The sequence below is a fragment of the Pagrus pagrus genome (assembly GCF_965226575.1).
Source record: "Pagrus pagrus genome assembly, chromosome: 12".
NCBI classification, from domain to species: domain Eukaryota; kingdom Metazoa; phylum Chordata; class Actinopteri; order Spariformes; family Sparidae; genus Pagrus; species Pagrus pagrus.
In genome coordinates, this window is record NC_140196.1 from 13,273,344 (window position 1) to 13,295,777 (window position 22,434).

Consider the following 22,434-nt stretch of genomic DNA (forward strand, 5'->3'; position numbering starts at 1 on the left):
AATAGCAGCGAACACCAACCCCTCAGCATGTGAACAAAAAGGTCCCCAGGTTTTACTAAATTTGGCAGGTGAACCATGTTGAGTACGCCTAATTTTCTCTAGATTAACGAAGCAAATAATGTCCTTGATCCATTAAGAGTGAAGGGAGAGGGACTTTGCCTCAGAGAGAGACAGGCTGCAGAAGAAGGGTGATAAAAAGGCTTATCAAACCAGGCCCAGGTGTAGCTCATTGCTGACGACCTTCATGCGCCTGCAACACATGAATAATCAGAGCAGCAAGGAGTGACAGACACCTATGTGCTTCATGCAGTCACAACGTCATCAATTTATATAAATAAGGATGTTTTTCCAACTTTAGCTTTTTGGTTATTAAAGCTGCTATGAGGAACTTTCATTTTGTGGATTCTGGCGGCCCCTGTGGACAAGAGTGGTATGAGCACCACCGCCTCGTGCTGTAAAGATCTCGCTAGCTTTTGTGCATTTGTTTGGAAGCAAATAAAAAAACATATTTTTAGATACTTTCTTCCTTCTTTAAACACAGCTGTTTGCAGGATGCGATAAGGTCATGTACATATTTGTGGCTCTGTAAGATTAATAAACGTGATATGACGATGGTGAAACAAAGTAAACTTTGTTGAACAGATAACTCGGTAATAGTAATTTTCTTGAGAAAGCTGAAGTTATTAACATTCCCTTGCAATGTTATAATTTCGTGGGGAATCCGACACGGTCACAGGTATTAAGAGTAACTACCATACATTAAAAACAGCCAATCTTCTCACTGAGGGTCTCTTTTGCTTTGCTATGTTTAAGTCATTACGTTTAATCATTGAGAGAAAATATTTGAGGTGCTTTAATCAAAATCTATGAAAAAAGACTGTGTAAACATTCGCAAACAAACATATGCATATAACTTGACATGACCTCTAACAGCCGTGACTTATGGCATGAGGGGAGTCTAATCGCTACAAGATGACTGCCTCTCATCCTTCATCTGATCAATTTTGATCTTGCCCTCGTGATGAGCATTTGTGATTTGATGCTTCCTTGGAAATTGTAGCCACTTGCTCAGTCACAAGCTCAGACACTTTACCCTCTGCAGAGCAAGCAGCCAGCACACTCTCAATTTCTCCACGTTGAGGACACCTTCTTCACTGCCACCATGAGGCCTCTGCTGCTAGCCTCTGCCCTCATCTCAGGCCTGTTGGTCTCTTTAGCCGCCTCACCTATACCTGTTCCCTACCATGCTTTCTGCAGGACGCTCTGGTAAGACTCGCTTATCTGCCTGCATCTCCTGTTTCTTTGTGTCGTGGTATTCAAGCCTAGAAAGAAAATGCTGTCAGCCAGGAATACCAAATATTAGACATTATAAAAAGAAAAAACATCAGTTGGAAGCAAATTGTTGACGTCTGCTGTCATTTCAAGAATAATGTGTCCATGCTGTGATAATTGCTGCAGGCTGTTTGGGCTGCCGTGTGCTGACGTCGGTACCAAACTGGTGCAGCAGATTCGAGCCTTCAGTCCTTCGAAAGCCTGCGGAAAATGTCACTATATAGTAAGTTCTGCCGTTTGATTGCTTCTCTGGTGGCTGACATGTAATTACATTTGATTACCCTACATATAAAGGCAAAACACTGATTTTTTCTTTTTGACTGGTGATTAAAATACAAGCCTTTGTTTTCAAACATCATTGAATGAAACATCTAAGAATATCAGAAAGCATTAAGGGAAGTCTTACACTGCAAAGCTCTCTCTGATTGCCATGCTTTGTTGTGTTAGATTTGGAAATATGACAATAATCATCATGTTTTATATGCTGTTTTTTCAGCAGCACCATCTTTTCATGGTATAATATTAAACTGAATGTGCCCTTTATGCCTCCATGGGTCTGGACATCTTGAAACTCAGTAACTTAGAGATTAGATACAGTGTGAAGCCGGATGACATTCTCAGCATGGGTTACAATAAATTATCAAATATTAAGTCATTCTCCTTTTCATTTGAGGAGGCGTGTGCTAAAATTTAGAAATGCAAAAAGGAATTATTTGCTGATATTCACTGTATTTCACTCATGCTCTGTAGCACGTCTGATCTCATCTCACGTCTAGAGTAATTTGACCTAAAAAAACCAGCATTTTCCACTTATTTGCCCGCTGTCAGAGCTGCTTACTTCTAGACTGAATTACAACTTACTTTGTTATTTCTTGTCAAGTAAAATTATCTTGCTGCCTTGACAGATAATTTCACCAGCACTTATTCATTTTTATTCTCGTATTCAGTGTTCTAGCTCTCCTTTTTTGCTGTGCAGTATTTATATAGCAAATCACAAAACAGTCTGAAACAGGTTCATACAGCACATGATGCCCAGCGTCGTTAGACCATATATTCAAACAAGAATAAACTATCATTATAACAGTTCTGAGTGACATCAGTGTTTAATAGTTTGTGTTTAAAAGTTGGTTATTTTTTTCTATCACTAGTCATACAGCAGGGGATAGCCTTTGAAAAGCATGTCTGCAAGTCTGCATTTAGTTTAAGCTTCAATTTGTTGTTATATGGCGTTTTTCTTAAATAAAATACTCTAATTTCAAATTATAGCCAAAGGCCAAAGGTATGTGGACACACCCTTGAAGGCTGCAGTTGTTTTCACAGATTGACCTCTGCCCCTTGATTCAAAACTTGGAAAAATGTAACGCTACAGCTTATTTTACAAAGTCCTGACCCCCACTAGGGGTCGCCAAAGCTTCACAGGGGGTCGGGAAGCCTTCCATATTTAATGGGTGTATGAAAACTTTTTTTCTTTTTAATAAACAGTAAGCCTACGTCTCAATATTTCATTCATCTTTGTCAGTATTTGTTGAGTTTACATTATTATTTAAGATACAAACACAAGCTGTATTCACAGAGCCTAGACTCTGCTGACCGGCCTCACCCTGCATTAGAAAAGTACATAGTTAAATAAATGAAAGAGCTAATAGTACAATGGCCGAGAAGAAAACACTAAATATGTCCAAATGGAAGCTGATTAAATATGTTAACATAATACAGATAGAGAATTGATTGTAATGTTCCCAAAAATATCAGGAAAACTCATCTGTGAAGCAATATCCACTGGATTAATCTGCTCAGTACCATCCAGATCACTTGTTTTAAACAAATCTCCTGCGGTTATTGTGTTCACAATTTGGGTAAGTTGTAGAGTTTATCAGTTGTTCTGTATTATTATTGTTATCCTTTGAATGTAATAGGATATAGTATCCATAAAACATGACCTGTCAGAGGTTGTCAGTTTATTCAAAGGGGTCCCTGAGGGAAAAATGTTGGGAACCACTGTTTTTGCAAGCACTTACCTGACCCCAACCTCATTAAACAGCTTTGGGATTAATTTAACATCAAGCCAGGAATCATTTATTCACTTCTCTTGTGGCCGAATGGGAGCAAATCCCTGCAGCCTCCCCTAAAATCTTGTGGAAAGCCTTCAAAAAAGATTGATTGTGATGTTTATTTTCAACACATACTCCAGGCCAGTTAGTTTTCAGCATGTTTACACAGTGCAAAATGACTCTCGTTATCATATATTAGATTGTGTATAATCAACTGTATTGTCCTTCGTTCCAGCTTGTTTCAGCCACCAAAGAATCGATCCAGGCCCACCACACCTCCACAGACAAGATGCAGGTTGAGAGCTTGGAGTTCGACCTCCATACCACCGTCCTGACCCAAAGCTGCCGCGTGTCTGTGAGTCACACTAATGTTCACTTCTTCACATGAATTAGTCACAGAATATAAACTCATATTTTTGTTTGCTTGCGTCAGGCTCAGTCCACCTCTCTCGCCTTCACCAGCCTTTTCGACGATGGCCTCAACTACTGCAACGTGTACGACCTGCTGACAGGTGAGTGAGCTTTAACTTGAACCAACGCGATTGTTTTTTCTGTTCGTGAACACACTTTCTTTCCTCTTTGTGGAGGCATTGTGTGTGCAAATAATACAATGAATGTGACATGATTTTATTTTCAATCTTTTGTTTTTTAGCGAGTGGCCTCAACTTAGCACCAGGCTTCGAGGAGATGACCAGTGAATGGGCTTGCCTCGGCTACGGATTCGCCACCTGTAGGACCAACGTAACTTTCACCTAAACAACTGAAGAGGTCGATAGCCAGTGACCTGCAAAACGACATGCAGTTATACAATTATAGCTATGTTTTGCTGCTGTTGTATCGTAATGCTTGTAACGCTTTTGAAAATGTATGCAACCATGTTAATCCATGTTGATTTGGGTCATGTTTTTGTACCTGAAACATGTCAAATGTAAGAGATCTTATCAAATATAGATAAATGTCATTAACTCACAGCCAGACTTTATTATATGCAAGATATAAATTCAAGAAAAATGTTATTCAAAGTGCCTTAAAGATAAATAAGATATAAGACAATGATCAATTGTGCTGTTTTGTGCCGTCATCATGAGATAAAAATAAATTGACTGAATTTTTCCACCCACTGTTTTATATTCTGTGAAATCATTGCATTTGTGATTTACAAGGTAACATTTGTGATGGTCACCCACAAGTCAGATGACTTTTATTAGCTGGCAGGACATTTTCAAAGTGGAACATCGAGGCTTGACAGTGAGCAGAAGACGTCAGTGGATGTGGTCATGTTATTTAACATTTTGTTGCGTAGCATTCAATCATTTCTTTATTGCTTGGAGCACATTAGGATCAGAAAATCGAAGACAAGCATGAAGCCTGTGTCGCTGGACAAAATCACTAAAATATTTTTTACCAGCCTAATGTGATAAGAACAAAAAAAGAGAGGCCACAGGGGAAAAACTACTGCTGCTAAGCATAACTAATGTAATGGTATCTCACTGCTGCAATCACACAAACACACAGCCGGCAGAATCGGAGCTAATGTGTGATTTTCTGCATTGCAAAACAACAATGACAACACATGACCATTAGTAAAAATGCAGGGAATGTGTGTTTCTGATTAAATAAATTAGTAGATGAGAATAGTTTGCAAAATAAAACACATTAAAATGATGAATGAAAATGACAACATACTTGTACTGTATAACTTTACCATGATTGTACGATTTAGCGCTCACAGCATTCCCTGTATTGTCCAGAACTATAACGTGTGATTTGGCAGAGTTGTACTGGAACTGTTGAACGGTGGCAAAAAATCAAAACTGACATTCAAAATCGTTCATCACCCAACAAAATGTTAGATATAGTGACTGTCAGTTTGTGAGTTTGCGGTTTTGTTATTTCCTGTTTAATTTTGAAGTCATATCTTCCTGTGTCATGTCTCCCTTTCTACTTCCTCCCTTTGTCCGTTTTTCCACCTTCATTATTGTCTGCTCCTGCCTGATGAAGGCTGACCTTGTATGTTTTTTTACAATCATCCCTGGTTTGTACTTTTTGCCTTTGTTACTTGGATTTCTCTGGTTTTCTTATCTGCCTTTTGCCTGCCTCGTGTTGTTGCTTCTTTTTTAGATTCTGGATTTATTAGACATTGCTTTTCAGCTTTATTTATTGTTTATTAAAGCTTGCTTTTTGTTCCATTACCTGCCTGCGTGTGTGCCTTGCGTTTGGTCCCTTTTTGTGTAATCTGACAGTGAGATCCTTTGGCCTGGGATCTTTATTTTTCTGTGTTACAGCTAAACATATGATTTCACTGGTCCAATCACTGAAATACAGCATGTCTGTCTGAAAGTTAAAAACACAATGATTATCATTTTTCTGTCGTCAGTGATGTGACATAACATTATATGGTACTCAGTTGAGAAGGAAGACAATGAAAATGGAGCACGAATAATTGTTTTAGTGTTCAAGAGTCTTGTGGGTAGTTTGACCAAAGCATTATGCAACTGTGTTAATAATCCTTTACAGTCATTCTCAGGGCGAGCTCATGTGTGACCCAGTTATGACCCGTTTCTGAAGAGAGAAATGAACACACCAGATGATGTAAAGACCAATAACAGAGTTTCTAACCTTGACCTTACATGCACATTGAATTACTCCAGAGGTTTTTGGACGAATGATTTATTCATTTTATAAAACATGCAGGCTATCTTTTAAAATGTAACATCGTCGTGGAGGTATCTCTGTTCTTTCGAGAAACCTGTACAAAAGTTTTAAGTTGCATATTGTTACTTTAACCCAGTGTTTTTCAATCCATCCATATTTTGCATGAAGAAACAACCGGTCATTCATCAGAAACTGTGTAAATATCAGCATTTTCCCTTTTTGCGGTGCAGAAAGACTGCATTCATTCAGTGGACACCACTTGTTTTTATTTCAACACAGCTGTCATATATGTTTTCTTTACTAAAGTAGATTTTTATTATTATTATTATTTCTTAAGAGGGTAAACAATATTTTTTTTTATCAAGAGATAGTACTTGTATAGCCCAAGAAAGTATCACAAATGCACAGAAAGTAGTTTTGAATGCAATTTACTGAAGTCACTTCCAATAATGGTCAAATGTGAACAGCATAAACCAACAAGGCAATCTGAGAGGGCAACCACAAGCAGCCGCTTCACCCACTTATCCCACACCTCTCTTATGGCAGCTAGTCACACGTCTTGCAGGTCTTGACTCACGGTTATCTAACCATATCATGGTGTGATGTGTATCATGGTGTGATGAACAGGTGAAGTGTTGAGGTGATGTCCTCAACATTGGAAATAGCATATCTTGTGGGACCTGGAGTCATCTTTATGACATTTTGTGCTGCCATCATGCCCTGGTTGTCATATGGTGATGAGGATCATGTTATCTTGCCATTTTTTGACAAAAATGCTTCTCGTTCAGCTTGAGACGTTTCTTCATCTGAAGATGATGCATCATGCTCATTCCCCATCTTCTTCTTCAGATACCTCCTCATCTTCCAAATCAAGTGGGCCTTGCTGGAGATCTGAAAACATCAGCCCTACGGCCTGTTTAGCGGTGAAACGTGCACTCATGGCTAGAGAACTGAGGGTACTTTCATCTGCAGCACATTTAGAGACTCTGAATGTAGAAGTATTAGTAGACAATGCCTTGATGGTTGAGTCTGTTATTGTTTGAACTTTGATCTTTGAAAGTTGTGTATGGGGTCGTGGAAAGGTGATGGTACACCTGCACCAGAAAGTTTTAGTTCTGTCTAAGATCAATGAGCCGTGTGCGTGTGTGATATGAATAAAGGCAATATTTCCCTTTTTCTAATGTTGGGGTCACTTTAGGAAAAGTCATAAAATTTCAACAAGTTGAAAAAAGAACATTTAAGCGGTTTTCTCTGCTGTTAAACACAGTTTAGGGTCATTTTTGACTCGAAGACAACAGGGGGGTTAAATGATGGCAGCTGTGTGAGTCCCTTTATTTAGGAGCCAAATATTAACTACTATGTCTTCATTGATTAATTCAAATCCCTTGTGTTGACTGCTGTGTTGTAAATTAAGATATGCGATTATTTTCCACAGAAAAACATCTGTAAAATGTGTAAATTCTCATTTTGCAACATTTATTCACGATAGATCAGCTCCACATGTTCATATCATTATATCCCATCTGCTCCACAAGCAAACTGATCATTTAAAAACAGAAATAATAATTCAGAACAGACTGGTAGGTGCCCTCAAAACGTTTTCAGCTTTTACTTAGCAAATCAATTATCTTAATCTTTAGAACAGCACAGAAATTTAAACCATGACAAAGCACACGTCAGACATCGCAATTATTTGCAGGCAGAGAGTCCGTATCCGAGGCAGAGCCACTCGTTGGTGAACTCCACGAAGCCTGGAGCGCTGGTGAGTCCACTTCCTGTACAGACAGGAAACAGAATCACGGAATCAGAACAGACGGATCAGAACAATCCTCAGACAGTGAGGGAGTTTTGCTGAAATTTGACTAAAAGGAAGTTTTATGAAACCACTAAAGCACCTACCTTGTATTACGTTGTGGAGGTTACAGTAGTTGGTGCCGTTATCAAACAGGCTGTACCAGAATGCAGATATGGATTCTCCCTGAACAGCAACCAAATAAGACAAGTTAATTACATTTTATAGCGTCATCTGAAAATAATCTTTTTTTTTATTATTCCTTAAATTAAAGGATTAGTTCACCCAAAAATTATCTATTCACCTTCATACCAATGGAAAGTCAGCTAAAGTTTGTAGTCCACAAAACATTTCTGGAGCTTTACAGCAGAATAGCGTTGCAGCATTTTCCAAGACAATTGAAGAAGCAGGCAAAAAACAAACAAACAAGAGATCCAAAATTGATTTGCAGAGTTATTTACACTCTTTTTAAAGCAGAAAAGCGTTTGCACACACCAGTCTAATGGGGGGGGGCACAAGCTCAACTGCAAGTGTGATGGCGTAAACAAGTCTTTTCAAATCAATTTGGGCTCTTCGGCCTTCTGGAGACTTGGATTATGCCGTTTTTCAGTTATTTTTTCACAATTTAAAACAAGTCCCCATCTACTTCACTTGTTTAGGAGAATGCTGCAACTCTGTTTTGCTTTAAAGCTCCAGGAATGTTTTGTGGACCACGAAACTTCACCTGACTTTCCATCAGCATGACGGTAAATAGATAATGATTGAATTTTCATTTTTGGGTGAACTAGCCCTTTAACATAAATTCTCTGACGTAATGGATGTGAGTATGTGACTCACCTCTACGTGGCAGCCCAGGGACATGGATGTGTCGATCATGGTGAAGTTAACAGCTTCGATCTGCCCGATGGCTGAAGTGTGGTTGGCCTGAATAATACCTGAAGCCGCTGAAACGAGCTGGATTACAGCCACAAAACAATCAGGATTAAATCTAGCGACATGACAGCCACCAAAATAAATCCATGTGATACTAAATTTCTCTTCAAGTTTCTCACCTTGTATGAGCCCATGGCTTTAATCTGGGTCAAGATGGCCATTTTAACTTGCTCACACGGCACTCCAACCAACCTGGGAGCAGAAAGAGTAAAATATATCACTGACTCGATCTATCAGTCATGCATTTGTATTTATAGGCACTTTTTCAGCTTTTGGTTTATTATATCATGTATCTCCTCCACATTCACACTGGCTAAAAGAACAAATCTAACACACACTCAAAGAAAAATAGATGATGTCTTACCAGACAACCTTACAGAAGGCGTGTGTTGTGTCGGTCGGTTTCCCACTCGTGATGATGCACATCCCCACAAAGAGAGCGCAGGCCACAACCAAAGTCCTCACGGCCATGATGAAGTCTGTGTCCAGAGTTCTCACAGGAATGTGTGGACAGTTCTGCTGTTGTGGTTTATATGAACCCTGCATGACAAGGGGCAAACCTTGAAGACCATTGGCTTGTCATGTGGACCCGTGGAGAAGTGATTTGCATGACACTTTGCATGAAGTACTTGGCATCTTTCACACAAGCAGGGATGGATTCCCAGCAGACGTCTGTGGGAATTTAGGAAGAATCCTATATATGTCTGTACTTTCAGACACGAATACTACTATAAACTTTTATTCTGTTATTTATGTTTGATTGTCTTCCAGTCCATTAGTTTGCCATCTAAATTTCTTAACCTTTCTGATTTTATTCAGAACTTAGAACCTGTTACTGTTACAAAACATGACTTTCTTCTGACCCAAATGAAATAACATGGTTGTACTAATTATAATGATAACCATCATTAATAAATAGTAAATTTATGGTTAATTCGAATTCAGTCAGTGTTAACAAACAATATATTTAAGAACCATTTTGTTTATTGTAATGTTTATAACCTTTACAACTGTTTAATAAATGGTTTCTAAAGCATCTCATTGTTTGTGAAATAAAGTGAAAAAACTATTAACTAAAGTTTAATCAACTATAAATGTACCATTTACCAATAATTACCATTAACATTATTAGTTTTGTAAGACATTTTGATATATATAATGTTAGATAGGTTGATCTTCCTTTTTACAAAATGAAAATATTGTGGTGCACAAATACGGCAGTGCCAAAGTAAACATCATGAAGAGCTCATTATCTTTTCGTTGTGTGCTTCTTTATGTAATTGTTTGTTGAGTCTTCCTTGATTATGTTCGCTTAGTTTTGTATTCATTTATTTATTTTTGTTAGGCTACTGTTTGTTTTTCTCCTTGAGGGAGCCGAGGTCTCTTCTATAGGCCTGTGGCTTCTTGGCCTCCGTGACTCATCTCTTATTTTCTCATTATCCAGATTTTTTTGCAGTCTTATTTGAGTGTATTGGGAGCCCTTAAGTCCAATTATGAGATTTCTTAAATAATATTGCATGCTATTCATTTCAGACAATAAGGAGCCTCCAGCTTTGTGGCGGCAGTCTATTTCAGACAGTTTCTGTTTCACCATGAATTACCTCAGGCGTGCAGACAAAGTGAGGTCTGTTTAGAAATCCATGAAGTATTTGGTAGTGAACAAGTTAACCTGGCCCGCACAGAGATCTGACTTCAACCATGTCAAATACCTTGGGAAAGAAGTAGAAATTCAGGCTTCAAGCAGGACTTTATCACTCAACATCAGTAATGCTCTTGTGGTTTAGTTGGAGCAAATCGTTGCAGCCAGATTAAAAAATCTGCTAGAAAAACAAATGAATGCCCTCAGTTTTGGAATATGGTCAACAATTCAGTTGTTGTTTTGATTTTGCTTTTCCTTTACGTGAAACTGTCTATGCTGCTGTATTCGCCAGGACTTCATGCAAAAGATTATCTGAATCTCAATGGGAATATTCCTGGTAACATACTTTACACACATACATACAAAGGGACATGACGGGTGTATGTTCGTTTGTCTGAATTTCAGTTCAATACAGACGCTATTTTCTTCAAAACACAGCTGATCTGTTGTTTGTGTCTTTTTACTTCGATTCAATTGCATTTCTGTGTTTTTTTGTTGTTGACAGTGATTTTGTTTGGGGCTTTTTGTTAAGTTACAGTACAGTGACTTTAAATGCTCCCACACTGTCTATGACCTTATTAATCAGGAATTGAAGCGTAGTGTTTATTTCCTGTCTGTTTATCATCCTCGGAAACATGCGCCTCTGTTTAAATGAAACATTATTAAGGGCGAGGTTTGCAATTCATCATGGTTTCATTGTCCTCATAATTCATCATCTCACTGTTATTTCTTGAAACAAACAGGCCTATTGATTTCACGAATGCTTGAGGCTCTGGACTGGACGGCCTAACCAGTGTGACAATTAGATAAAAGACCAGAAAACAACAAACAGAGCACCAGTCAACAACTGGCTGTTAGTCTCATTCATGTCATATAAAGTGACTGAAAACATCGCACTTGACCCTGAGACAAGAAGAGTAGTACGATATCTGTATTTGTGGCTTTAGTGGCATTCTGGGAAACAGAATGTCAATTAACAAATCTGATGTTTTACCACATAAAACTACAAAATATGTTCCTCGTGTCTGTCTGCAGAGGGCACCAGACCACAACACTCGGCCGAACCTCGAAATCCTGACAGGGTTCCAGACTCTTGTCTCTAAGGGCTGCAACAATTATCTGCCATGATGAAGATGTTTATTGCAGAAAAATGTTAGAATACGTAAATGCAGAAAGGAAAAAATAAAACACAGTGTTTAAAGTGAGTTTAACGGTAACTTTAGGGCATAGAGGCCATTCTTTCAGTGCATTTCCAAATCAAATCTGATGGTACCACAGAAAACAAACCTAGCAACCAATCATAACAAGGTTTCATTATATACAGACTCTGACTCAAATTCTTATTATATCTGAGCTGCGTCTCAGGAGGTCTGTCCACATGGGAGAGGTTGTTTTAGTCATCCCTCTCCATGAGAATCTCCCTGTGGTCCAGTCCGTCTGAAACATGTCAGCCATACAGATGAATGGGAGTGACAGTCTTCTCTTTTCTCTAATGAGGAACCCTGCAGTGGGATGGTGCTCGGGGCTTATGAGTAACAGGACTCAAAAAGTCATTAACCATGAGAGCTTTGTATCAATTTGGAGTTGGTAAAATTCATTTTGCATCTCTGTTACCTTGTTTGCTTTTTTCTTCCTTTTGCTGTCACATGGCTGACTGTATTGATTTTTTCTTTCAGCTTATTATCAGCAGAGTTGCTTGACTTTCTTTTATACATCAGTGGTGCTTCACTTTTGAGTTGACCAGTTTTTATTCAGAGATCTTCATGACGTCTGTTTTGTCATTTCAAGTTGGAGCTGCATTTTCTATTTGGTTTACACTGGGGGTGTTTTTGATTGCATGTCATATTTGTAAGAAAAGCTGACTTCTTGAGACTCAATTTGGGATGCGGCCGACCGAACCAACAGCCCCAGAGCTTCAGTATTTGACAAGTTGGGAATGAGACAAAAGAAAAAAGACTTTTCTTACAAATACGAGCTTTAATGATTTTACTGTAAATGTGTGAACTGATGATCAGAAATGGGCCAAATACATCAAAAAGTACCTTGTTACAAATTACAAATACTTTCTCACCAAATATGTCTATATAAAATACAAAATACTGATTTGAGACAATGTATTCGATTGAAATTGAAGAAATACAAAAAAGAAACATTCTATACAAACTTATTCTATTACATTTTTGACTAAGTTAGTCAATGAAGATATTTCTCTTCTGATTAAAATGTCTGCCCCAAAACCACATCGTGCACCTTTAAACAGTTTTTCTAACGGAAAAACATCCAACATGTTTAAAATATTATTAATGATTAATCGATAATTGGTTAGTAAAAGAAAATGTATTTGTATTTTGTACATATTATGATAAAACGTGTTTATTTCGTATATTTAAATGTTGTTGTTTTTTTGTTTGCCTTGTTTGTTTTTCTCTGTTTCTCTTTTTAACCTTTTGTTAGGATTAATTAAAAAATAAAAAAATTTATTGTTTATGGAGCACTTTGTCTAGATCAAACATCACATAGTGCTTTACAATAAAGGACAAAAGCAAGGCATGAAATACAGACACAATATGAGGGTTATAAATCAATTTGAGGAAATACAAGTCACAACATCTGAACTGGTGGTGCACAAGGTGTCCTCAGTGTTCACAGTCAAAAGACATATCTGCGTTAGTTTTAAGCCTGGGGTGAGGAAAAACCAGCAAGCCCTGACAAGAATTTCAAACAGATAGTGAAGTGATCAGAAGAGTCCTGAGTTGGATTTTGACACCAGACACACACGACATCTCTCACTGCATGTGACCCTGACCTCATCTTCCTCTTCTCACCAAATAAAGACAATTTATCCTGCCTTGAACATGAAAACTGAACATGTTTGCTCTAAATCAATGCTGCTGGTCTGATCTACAGAGTACAGTCATCTCTCTGACAGGCTCCACAGTATGTGGATGGTCATTTTGTCTGCCATTTGCAGGGACGGTCAGTGTGATGGTGACTGTGACAAATGCTGCTGTGGAGACCATCTGCTGAGTGAGGAGCACAGAAACATGAAGAGTCACAGTCTGTCTCTCGAAGTCTGTATCATCTTCACATGTTCTCCAAAAACAGCTTATTTTCACAGTTACAGTATATGTTGTTTACTTGAATTTAGTTATACTATGATTTATGCAATCATACTTGATTTGTGTCTAATTTAGTTTAAGCCTTTCTTTATGAAGTATTAGCTTCATTAGCTCCATGAATAGCTGAGTAGGCATTCATTTTTCATTATGTCAGGTTATTGATAAGATTTCTTCTAAAACTTCTTGACTCTTGAGTGCGGTATAAAAAGTGAAATCTTATCGTATCTTATCTTATCTATCTATCTAAGTTTAGGAGATACATTGATCGATATCATTTTTAGATGTATTTTAAAAACCTGAGTAACATCTTCTCATTTCCTACAAGGGTCATTTTTGATACACCCATTTATGAGTTGGCTCTGCAGATCTGCTGGCATATCACCAGTTCCATGTATCAGGTAAGACCTAATTATCCGTCCAAGCCCACACCAATATAAAATACCTGATAACTTCTGATACTCTGTCCTGTCATGCTTCAAGATGACTTATCTCATTTGTGTTTTTTAGACTGCACTCTTGATGGAGTTGTTCAGACTTCAGCAGGAACACCAGATCCCATCTCTGGTGACTGCTGAGGACATGATTGACTTGATGGTGGAGAAGAGCAAAAGCTTGATGAGAGAACGGTAAGTTGCTGACACATACAGTACAGACAGTCCACCACTAGACCATAAACCCTGTTCATGTCACACTAATAAATACCAGTAACTATAGAGTTTCTGTTTTGTTTCTGTTTGAAGCCTTTGGGATATTGAACTGGAGGGCTATGAGGAGGATGTCCAGCCTCTTCTGATGCTGGTAGGACTACAATACTGAGAAGACTTACCAGAGTTTACCCTCTAGATAAGACAAAACTGCACTTCATATCTAATTTATTCTTCCAGGTGTGGGCAGTGAATGTCTGCAACAAAATGAGTGATGTTGAGATTGAAGCCAGGAGTCTCATTCCCAACTTACGATTTGGGATTGTTGGTCGGGTTGGCCGCCATCCCAAAGTGTCAGTAGTTGACAAATTGCGAATGAAACTCAAAACTTAACTTCCTTACAAGTGGACCTTTAAATTACAGTGGTTTTACATATGTCCATGTTATTCTGAAGGTTTTTCTAAAATTAACTTTCATAACTCAAACCTACAGAGATCCTAAACTCCTCAGCCTCGCGCAGAAATATGGCGAGAGTAAGAAGCATGAGGACTTTTCTTGCTCCAAAGCACTCTCTCCACGAGAGGTGGTGATCAAGGTTGTCCCCCGAGTCCTTCAAGACCTTTGGGTGCTTCCTCAATGCCCCCTCTTGAACATGCCATCAAGGAGACTCAGCACAATGTCTGTTGGAGTTATAATGGCCACTTTGGACCGGGTATCCTCTGCTTCAGGCCAGTCTCTCCCACTCCACCAGGTCTGACATGGTCCAGTCTATCCTGACAAAGGTCAGACAGACGCACCCGCTCGATGTTCTTCTGGACAGAATTGACACCTTCGCTCCAGAGCTGCTGAGCGAGATTGCTGATGAGATTTGTGAGCTGTTTCAGCCCCAGAGCCTCAAAGCGTCACCAGGCTCATCTGTCACCAGCTGTTGAACCTACTGTCACCACTAGGACGGCTTGAGCGGAGTTCTCACAACCAGAAATCTGCATTCAGTGTCAGCTGCAAATTGAATATAAAATGTATTGTGTATTGGGCCTATTTGTTGTCATATGTTAGATCACATGTATCAAATAAAAATAAAATTTTAATACTAAAAAGTAACGGTTCCTGGTCTATACCTCTTCAGACAATTATTATTTTGCCTGCTAAAATAACTATTAATTACTCAAAAACATATATACGTTCCTAAACACATAATAAAATAATAATTGTTGTATTTTATCGATAAACATGTTGTCAGAGCTCGTGCTATTGGGAATCTGTCAGTAGAACTGTAGTCTCGTGATCTCTCGCGATGGTTCGTGTGTTCACGCTGCTGAGCTAATCCATCACGGAGCAGCTGTCTGAGTCCGGCTGGTGGTGGAAGTGGAGCCCAGTGAACAGAAACAAGGTCAGGAAACTGTCTGTCAGCACTTTAGACATGTTTTAGCATTGAAGTCGATCACTTTAAGTTTCCGTCCGCCTCTTGCTGCAGCTCTGAGCTCACTGCACGTTGTTTTCAGTAGATTTTTAACGTGTTGCTCTGGTTCTGTACATAATGTGGCTCTTTGTAAGTTAGCGACAACCATGTTGCGGCAAATACTGATGTTTGCACACCGAGCAAGTAGAAAACTTAGCTGCACAACAGGTACTGTTGGTTTTAAAATGGATCGGGTTTGTGCAGTCCAAAGGTCCCTCTACCCTGACTGAACCGTAAAGTCAAACCTGTATGGAGTCACAGAAGTGCCATACAAAATAATATATATGAATAAGTAAATACATGTAGAATAATATTAGACAATGTGGAACAAATTAAAAATGAACAAATACAACAATAAATAAATATGGAAATGTAAAAAAACAAAAACGTGAGGAATTTAGTTTATTTTCATGTTTATTCGTCTATCTCAAGTATTTTTTTGCATATTAAGTATTCATTTCTTTTCAGATTTTGTGCTTCAAATAAATATGAATAAATGAAATAAATAAATACAATTATATTTTGACTAAGCAATTTGACTAAGTGTGAGGGGCAAAAATTTTCAATTGTTCCTCCAGGGGGTGTTTAGGAGCATGTTTCTGGCCGTTTACCTATTTGTCTTGACACTTTTTTGGATCACATAGTTGGATCTAGGGTTAGTGTTAGGTTAGAGACAGGCTTTAAGATATTTATAAAAAATAGAAATTCCAGCAAAATCGAATAAAAACAGTTGTGTCTCAATCAACCAGTATCAGAAGACATTTTGGCATTGATTATGAGTCGATGGCTCAAATGACCTAGAAGCTATTGAAAAAAATGGCTGGTGTATTCACTAAAAACGGTGATTTTTCTTTAAAATATTCTTGAAAAATAGAGATTCCACTAAAATCCAGTATGGCACTTTATGACTCCATAAACCTGGTCAATGAGTTGTCAGAGCGTCTTTTACCAAACACCCCCTCCTGTTTGATCTGTAACGTCTGTTGCACAAACCTGCCAAACATTTACCACATCTGATATGTGTCTGGTTTATAAATAAATGATGATCTGTGTCCTTTCAGATTGTTGGACGCCCTGAACACCAATAATGTCCCATTTGAGCGGGAAGGTCCAGACCGTCCTGGGTCTCGTGGATCCGGACCAGCTTGGTCGGACCATGACTCACGAGCACCTGACCATGAGCTTCGAGTGCTGCTACTTTCCTCCTCCCGCGGGCGACGAGGCGGTGGCGGAGGACCCGTTCCACATGCAGCACATGCACTGGCTGAGGCAGAACCCCTACGCCTGCCACGAGAACCTACTGCTGCAGCAGGAGACCGCCGCCGTGCGGGAAGAGCTGCTACTCTACAGGAAGGCGGGCGGGGGAACCATAGTGGAGAACACCACCAAAGGCATCGACCGGGACCTGCCCACCCTCAGGCAGATGGCCAAGGACACCGGGGTCCATATCGTGGCAGGAGCGGGGTACTATGTGGACTGCACCCACACTGAGGCCACCAAGAGGATGAGTGTGGAGAAGGTGTGGCCCAGTTTGAGAGCGATTGTGGCCAGTTTGAGCTGAAAAGGGAAAGATTTAAACAATAAATTGTAGATGTATCCAATTGTGTTTGGAATTGTACAACTCAGTCATAAGACAGGAAGATCGTCCTGCATCAATTGGTTGTGCTGACGTGTTATTATCATCCATTCTCTCAGCATGTTCTTAGTTTATGTGTGAGGATTTCTTCTGTATCTTTAGATCGAGTTGAGAGGGTTTCTAGCTGCTCTGTCAAGTCCTTTAGCAGTGACGCACAGAGAACGTGCACGTAATCTTTAGATATTATCATCCAAATGTAGCATGTGCTTTAAAGTGACAGGACTAAGAAATCACTTTAATGCACTAATAAATCACTAACCCCTCATTTTGTGCCTCTCAGCTCACCGACATCATCGTCAGCGAGGTGCTTCACGGCGCCGACGGCACAGACATCCGCTGCGGCGTGATCGGAGAGATCGGCACCAGCTGGCCAATCACAGAGAGCGAGACAAAGGTGCTGAAGGCCACGGCTCACGCTCAGGCCCAGCTCGGCTGCCCCGTCATCATCCATCCCGGGAGGAACCCTGCCGCTCCGGCTGAAATCGTCCGGATTCTTCAGGAGGCCGGCGGTGACATCAGCAAAACTGTCATGTCACACCTGGACAGGTGAGAATTTCCTAGAAACAGTTTGTCGAAGGATTACAGAATTTCTCGACAGATTAGATAAAACCTCACTACTTCCTGTCTCACATTCACTCCCTGACATTTATTTTTCTCTTTACTAAAAATAAATGCGCAAAAAATGATTGTTGATTCATTTCACCATCCTCCACGCTTGATGAACAATACGCCTCTTCCTGTTTGGAGTCATGAGACGATCCAGCAGATTTCCTTGAATAGCACACAGTGTGAGATGAGATAATCTCATTGATGACTATAATAAGGGTAATGTTTCACAGTTAATGTGTTATAATGTTATGATAAAATATTCTTCTACAGTCACAGTAACAGCAAAAATGAAGCTGGTGTTTCCTGCATGGTAGATGAATGCCATTCATGACATAAACCATCATCGACGATATCAAAACTCCGGAGATGTGTCGTGAAATGTGTACGTATCAGCGTGTAATCAGATTTATCAATAACTGTGAAAATTAGGGGCAAAAAAATATATATATATATACAGAAGGTGAAAGTCTTGTTTATATAATTTTGATTTTCTTTCTCTTTGGTGCATAATAAGATCATTTCCCAATTCCTCCTCATTTGTCTCGTCACTTTCTCTTACTGGAGACTTTTTCCGAGCTGTGCTTGTTGCAAGGAAATCTTGTTTACTGTCAACAGCAGTGATCAGTGTTACCGAGCAGCAGGAAACATAATTTCATTGGACGTAAAATCTGTGTGGAAATCTGTTTAAACTGATCTGCTCTCTGGAAAAAGATCTGTGGAAATAAATGAAAACTGAAAAGATTACTCTGATTTGTTGAGCAGTCAAATGTTTAAACGAGTGTAAAGGTTTATGATAAACATTCAGTGTGTGAAGGAAAAGCTAAATTGATTGGCCCAGTCACTTGGGGAATTGTTGTTGTTGTTTTTATATGATTGCCAACAACATGAATCAATTTAAAAATGTTCTGCTTTGGCTCTGATGCAGTCGCCTCTCTCTGTAGTCCTGCCAGATGTCCCACCCACAACACTATCTGATTGGTTACACGTCACAAGAAATAGCCAATCAATAGTGGAAGCGACTGTGCCACAGACAGGCAGACTAGAACGGAGCTGTTTTTCCAATACAGGGCAGCAGAAATTGCTGAAGTTGCAGTAAACATCACAGTGTTAAGATCTATTTCTTTGATGATGAGCATGCCCAGTCTCCCAGTCACACTGATGAAAATGACACAAAGTCAATGAGATTTTATGAGAATCAGAAACATTGTCTCACAACCTGCTGCTGCTGAACTGGGACAGACTGAGGACAGGAAGTTTGAGAAAAGGACTCAAACTTGAATATAAATATAAGTTCGCTAGTTTGATTTACGTCACAAAACTGTTTTGTTTGTGTCATTTTCAGTTAAAGATACAATATGTAAGATTTCTGCATTGAAACGTCTAAAAGTCGAGCTGTGGACTTTCCATGAATGTAACAGTGCGTTTTATTTGGTCGCCTGTCACTTTAACTTCCCGAAGAGAGTCGGCGAGTGAGGAAGGAAGTCGGCGAACATACTAAACGTAACATGAATAAAACTTCAAAATATTACCTCACAGTGAACATATCTGCCAGAGTCATGTCAGATAGATTTTTACTGACAATGGTGGCTGTGACAATGAAGACAACAACTCCCATGATCCCACCTATGTACATCGTTTGTTTTGTTTTGAATGACAGACCTCTAGTGGCAGAAATATCACACTGTGCATTATAAGAAATGCTGCTGAGAGCTCCCTGCATGCACTTGTTTTTCACAATAATGTCAGAAAGGTTTTTGGTTTTTTTTGCAGCTTTTAACTAAACACATGCTTAAAGGACCCAAATGCCAAATTGAGCACCGCTAGTGGTCGCAGTTCAGCACCAGCATGTTAGACCAAAACTAACCGGTGTATCGACCACATCTCCCCTCGCTCCCCTAGTGCCCCGCCCTCTGTGCCTCCGCCGCTCTCAACAGCACAGAGAAATCTTTTATTTTTATCTTTTATCTTTATCTTTATCATTCATCTTCAGCAGACTCGACTACTGTGACGGTGTTTTTACAGGACAGCTGCAGCTGACTCAGAACGCTGCTGCTCGAGTCCCAACAAGACACTGGCTTCCTGTCAGTCAAAGAATAGATTTCAAAATCCTGCTGTTGGTTTATAAGGCACTGAATGGTTTCGGGCCAAAATAAGTTTCTGATCTGCTGCTAAGTTATGAACCATCCAGACCTCTGAGGTCGTCAGGTACAGGTCTGATTTCAGTCCCTAGAGTCAAAACTAAACATGGAGAAGCAGCGTTCAGTTGTTATGCTCCACACATCTGGAACAAACGCCCAGAAACTGCAGGTCTGCTCCAACTCTCACCTCTTTTAAATCAAGGCTGAAGACCTTTCCGTTTGCCACTGAAGCAATTTTGAAACTTTGAACTGCACTGTGACTTTTATTTTCTAGTCTTGTCTCCTTTAAACCTGTTCAATTTTATCGTATTTTCCTATTTCATAACTTGTTTTAATGTTTTGTTTCTTGATGTCTTCCTGCTTGTTTTTTTATGTATTTAAAATGCAATTTTGAATTTCTGTTAATGACATTTTTATGCCCCTGTAAAGCACTTTGAGTTGCCTTGTGTCTGAATTGTGCTATACAAATAAACTTGCTTTGCCTTTGCCGCCGGCAGGCAGATTAAAGACACGTCAAGTGTGTGTTTTCCCGCTGAAGTCTGCAGTTTTCCCGCTGTTCACATGCACTAACATCCACACGCAGCCAGACTGGCTCCAAAACAGAAACACAGAAGCTCAATAATAATGATAATAATAATAACAACACAGACTTTATATTGGACCTTTTAAAGACATTAAAGCAAAGTTTTATATTTTGACTCTCAAACTTTCATTTTTACTGCAAATGCACTATATATAGGTTTCAAATATCGATTGCCGATCTCCTCGCTCACTAACAATCATTGTCGGCCCTGAAGAACCACATTACTCGATCCCTGTTAGTCGCTTCTATGTTGGTTTTCTCCACTCTTAGTGAAGCTACACACATTTAAAAAATGTCTTCCACTTTGTGAAAAACATCTGGAAAATGGGATAAACGTTCTCTTTTAAAATGCAGTACGTTTCATGTTCATCCTGTTTTCTTCCTGCAGGACTATATTTGATGATGGTGAGCTGCTTGAGTTTGCAAAGCTGGGGAGTTACCTGGAGTACGATCTGTTTGGAACCGAAATGCTGAATTACCCATATAACCTGGAGGTGGACATGCCCAGTGACAGCCAGAGAGTGAAGGCGTGAGTAACTCTGCTCAGGGTTAAACTTGTCTTTTCAGAGCGTTTTTTTGTGATTAGACGTGACAGGAGCGAAAACGTGTGTGACCACGTCGTCCACACTTGACATTTTAACATAACCTCGGTGTTCAAAGTTGAAATCAGATCCATCTTTGCTCGTCTTTGAGAGAACGCCTTCGTATATTCATTCGTGTTCACGTCTCAGGGGTGCATCATTTTAGCTGCTTTTTGTGTTTTCCTCCCCGCGGAGAGAAGAGCCTGTCCTCAGGTTTTTTCACAGAAAACTGTGAGATGCTAATCTCCCTCTGCAACAGAGGGAGTGTGTGTCAACAGGAGGAGTGATGAGTGAGTGATGCCGCTCGCAGTATTCACAAAAGACAGGTTTAACAACACGTGAAGGCAGACTGACAATTACAGCATGTTCTCTAACTAAACCTGTCAGTCAAAGTTTTCACGTTTCTCCCTCTTGGCACTCAGCTTGGCGTTCCTCGTGAAGGAGGGCTACGAGGACAAGATCGTGATCGCGCACGACATCCACACCAAGAACCGTCTCACCAAGTACGGCGGCCACGGCTACTCTCACATCCTGAAGAACATTGTGCCGAAGATGCTGACGCGAGGCTTCTCGCAGCACCAGGTGGACAAGGTCCTCATCGACAACCCGAAACGCTGGCTGACCTTCAAGTAAAGCAAAAATAAAGAGAGAGACCCAGAGAAGGTGGTTTGATGTAGTGACTTTATCTTCAGAGTACGACTGAACACCCCTTTGCAATAATCGGTCTGAAGTCTTTTTATTAAACCAAAGATTTTTCAGCATCACCAAATGTTTTTCTAGAGGCCCTTGTTGATTAAAACTTGATTTTATATTTGTAATTACACATTATTCACTTTGTGAGCAAATCATATGAAGGATGATGCAGTGCCTCCTGATAGTAGTCTTGTTTTTGTCCACTTTCTATCTGCAGAAATGCGAACCTGTGCTCTGTAATACGGTGCTAATTGATTTTTGTCACTGCCATTTTGCATAAGTGATATCTCTGCAAACACGTTTCTATGGGATGAGAATAAGCAGCCTGTAAGTAATCAGTATGCTGCTCCGCTCTCGACACAATGCGGCTGTGTTAGATGAGTTGTCCTGTTGCCCCTCAGTGGGTGTCTGGGTGTCTATGGGAGGCTGACGATGAAGGACATGCTCTCCTCTCATCTGGGAACAGGTGGCCTCGCAGGGTGACTTCCCCCGCATGATCAATGGCATGATCGCCACAGCTGACTGTGCATCGCGGAACAACTCTATAACTTTGATTCATCTTTCCGAGAG

The 22,434-nt window shown here is 39.7% G+C and overlaps 3 protein-coding genes across 3 annotated transcripts; 2 read left to right on the top strand and 1 right to left on the bottom strand.

Moving 5' to 3' along the window:
• The first annotated feature begins 342 nt into the window (after positions 1-342).
• Positions 343-4,491, top strand: LOC311266621 (uncharacterized protein). The gene is made up of 6 exons (XM_084369052.1): positions 343-430; positions 1,103-1,266; positions 1,459-1,555; positions 3,619-3,738; positions 3,817-3,895; positions 4,036-4,491. The coding sequence occupies exons 2-6, from the start codon at positions 1,163-1,165 to the stop codon at positions 4,137-4,139; spliced, it is 504 nt and encodes a 167-aa protein (XP_084225178.1). The 5' UTR covers positions 343-430; positions 1,103-1,162; the 3' UTR covers positions 4,140-4,491.
• Positions 4,492-7,618: 3,127 nt separating this feature from the next.
• Positions 7,619-9,251, bottom strand: LOC311266162 (uncharacterized protein). The gene is made up of 5 exons (XM_084368368.1): positions 9,128-9,251; positions 8,883-8,955; positions 8,668-8,784; positions 7,938-8,016; positions 7,619-7,813 (listed from the first exon to the last, which is right to left on the bottom strand). The coding sequence occupies exons 1-5, from the start codon at positions 9,232-9,234 to the stop codon at positions 7,728-7,730; spliced, it is 462 nt and encodes a 153-aa protein (XP_084224494.1). The 5' UTR covers positions 9,235-9,251; the 3' UTR covers positions 7,619-7,727.
• A 6,222-nt stretch (positions 9,252-15,473) lies between these two features.
• pter (phosphotriesterase related) lies at positions 15,474-21,980 on the top strand. The gene is made up of 5 exons (XM_084369790.1): positions 15,474-15,555; positions 16,686-17,143; positions 17,541-17,806; positions 20,979-21,119; positions 21,594-21,980. Exons 2-5 carry the CDS (start codon positions 16,712-16,714, stop codon positions 21,802-21,804), a joined length of 1,050 nt encoding a protein of 349 aa, XP_084225916.1. The 5' UTR covers positions 15,474-15,555; positions 16,686-16,711; the 3' UTR covers positions 21,805-21,980.
• Positions 21,981-22,434: the final 454 nt, after the last annotated feature.

What these genes read in the sequence shown, in the direction of transcription:
- pter (XM_084369790.1), top strand. Translation starts at nt 16,712, where the DNA reads ATGTCCCATTTGAGCGGGAAGGTCCAGACCGTCCTGGGTCTCGTGGAT. An exon ending in GTCATGTCACACCTGGACAG is followed by an intron (nt 17,807 to 20,978) that starts GTGAGAATTTCC and finishes TTCTTCCTGCAG; the next exon opens with GACTATATTTGATGATGGTG. An exon ending in GACAGCCAGAGAGTGAAGGC is followed by an intron (nt 21,120 to 21,593) that starts GTGAGTAACTCT and finishes CTTGGCACTCAG; the next exon opens with CTTGGCGTTCCTCGTGAAGG.
- LOC311266162 (XM_084368368.1), bottom strand. Translation starts at nt 9,234, where the DNA reads ATGGCCGTGAGGACTTTGGTTGTGGCCTGCGCTCTCTTTGTGGGGATG. An exon ending in CCCTGGGCTGCCACGTAGAG is followed by an intron (nt 8,017 to 8,667) that starts GTGAGTCACATA and finishes GTTGCTGTTCAG; the next exon opens with GGAGAATCCATATCTGCATT. An exon ending in CCTCCACAACGTAATACAAG is followed by an intron (nt 7,814 to 7,937) that starts GTAGGTGCTTTA and finishes CTGTCTGTACAG; the next exon opens with GAAGTGGACTCACCAGCGCT.
- LOC311266621 (XM_084369052.1), top strand. Translation starts at nt 1,163, where the DNA reads ATGAGGCCTCTGCTGCTAGCCTCTGCCCTCATCTCAGGCCTGTTGGTC. An exon ending in GCGGAAAATGTCACTATATA is followed by an intron (nt 1,556 to 3,618) that starts GTAAGTTCTGCC and finishes CCTTCGTTCCAG; the next exon opens with CTTGTTTCAGCCACCAAAGA. An exon ending in CCCAAAGCTGCCGCGTGTCT is followed by an intron (nt 3,739 to 3,816) that starts GTGAGTCACACT and finishes TGCTTGCGTCAG; the next exon opens with GCTCAGTCCACCTCTCTCGC.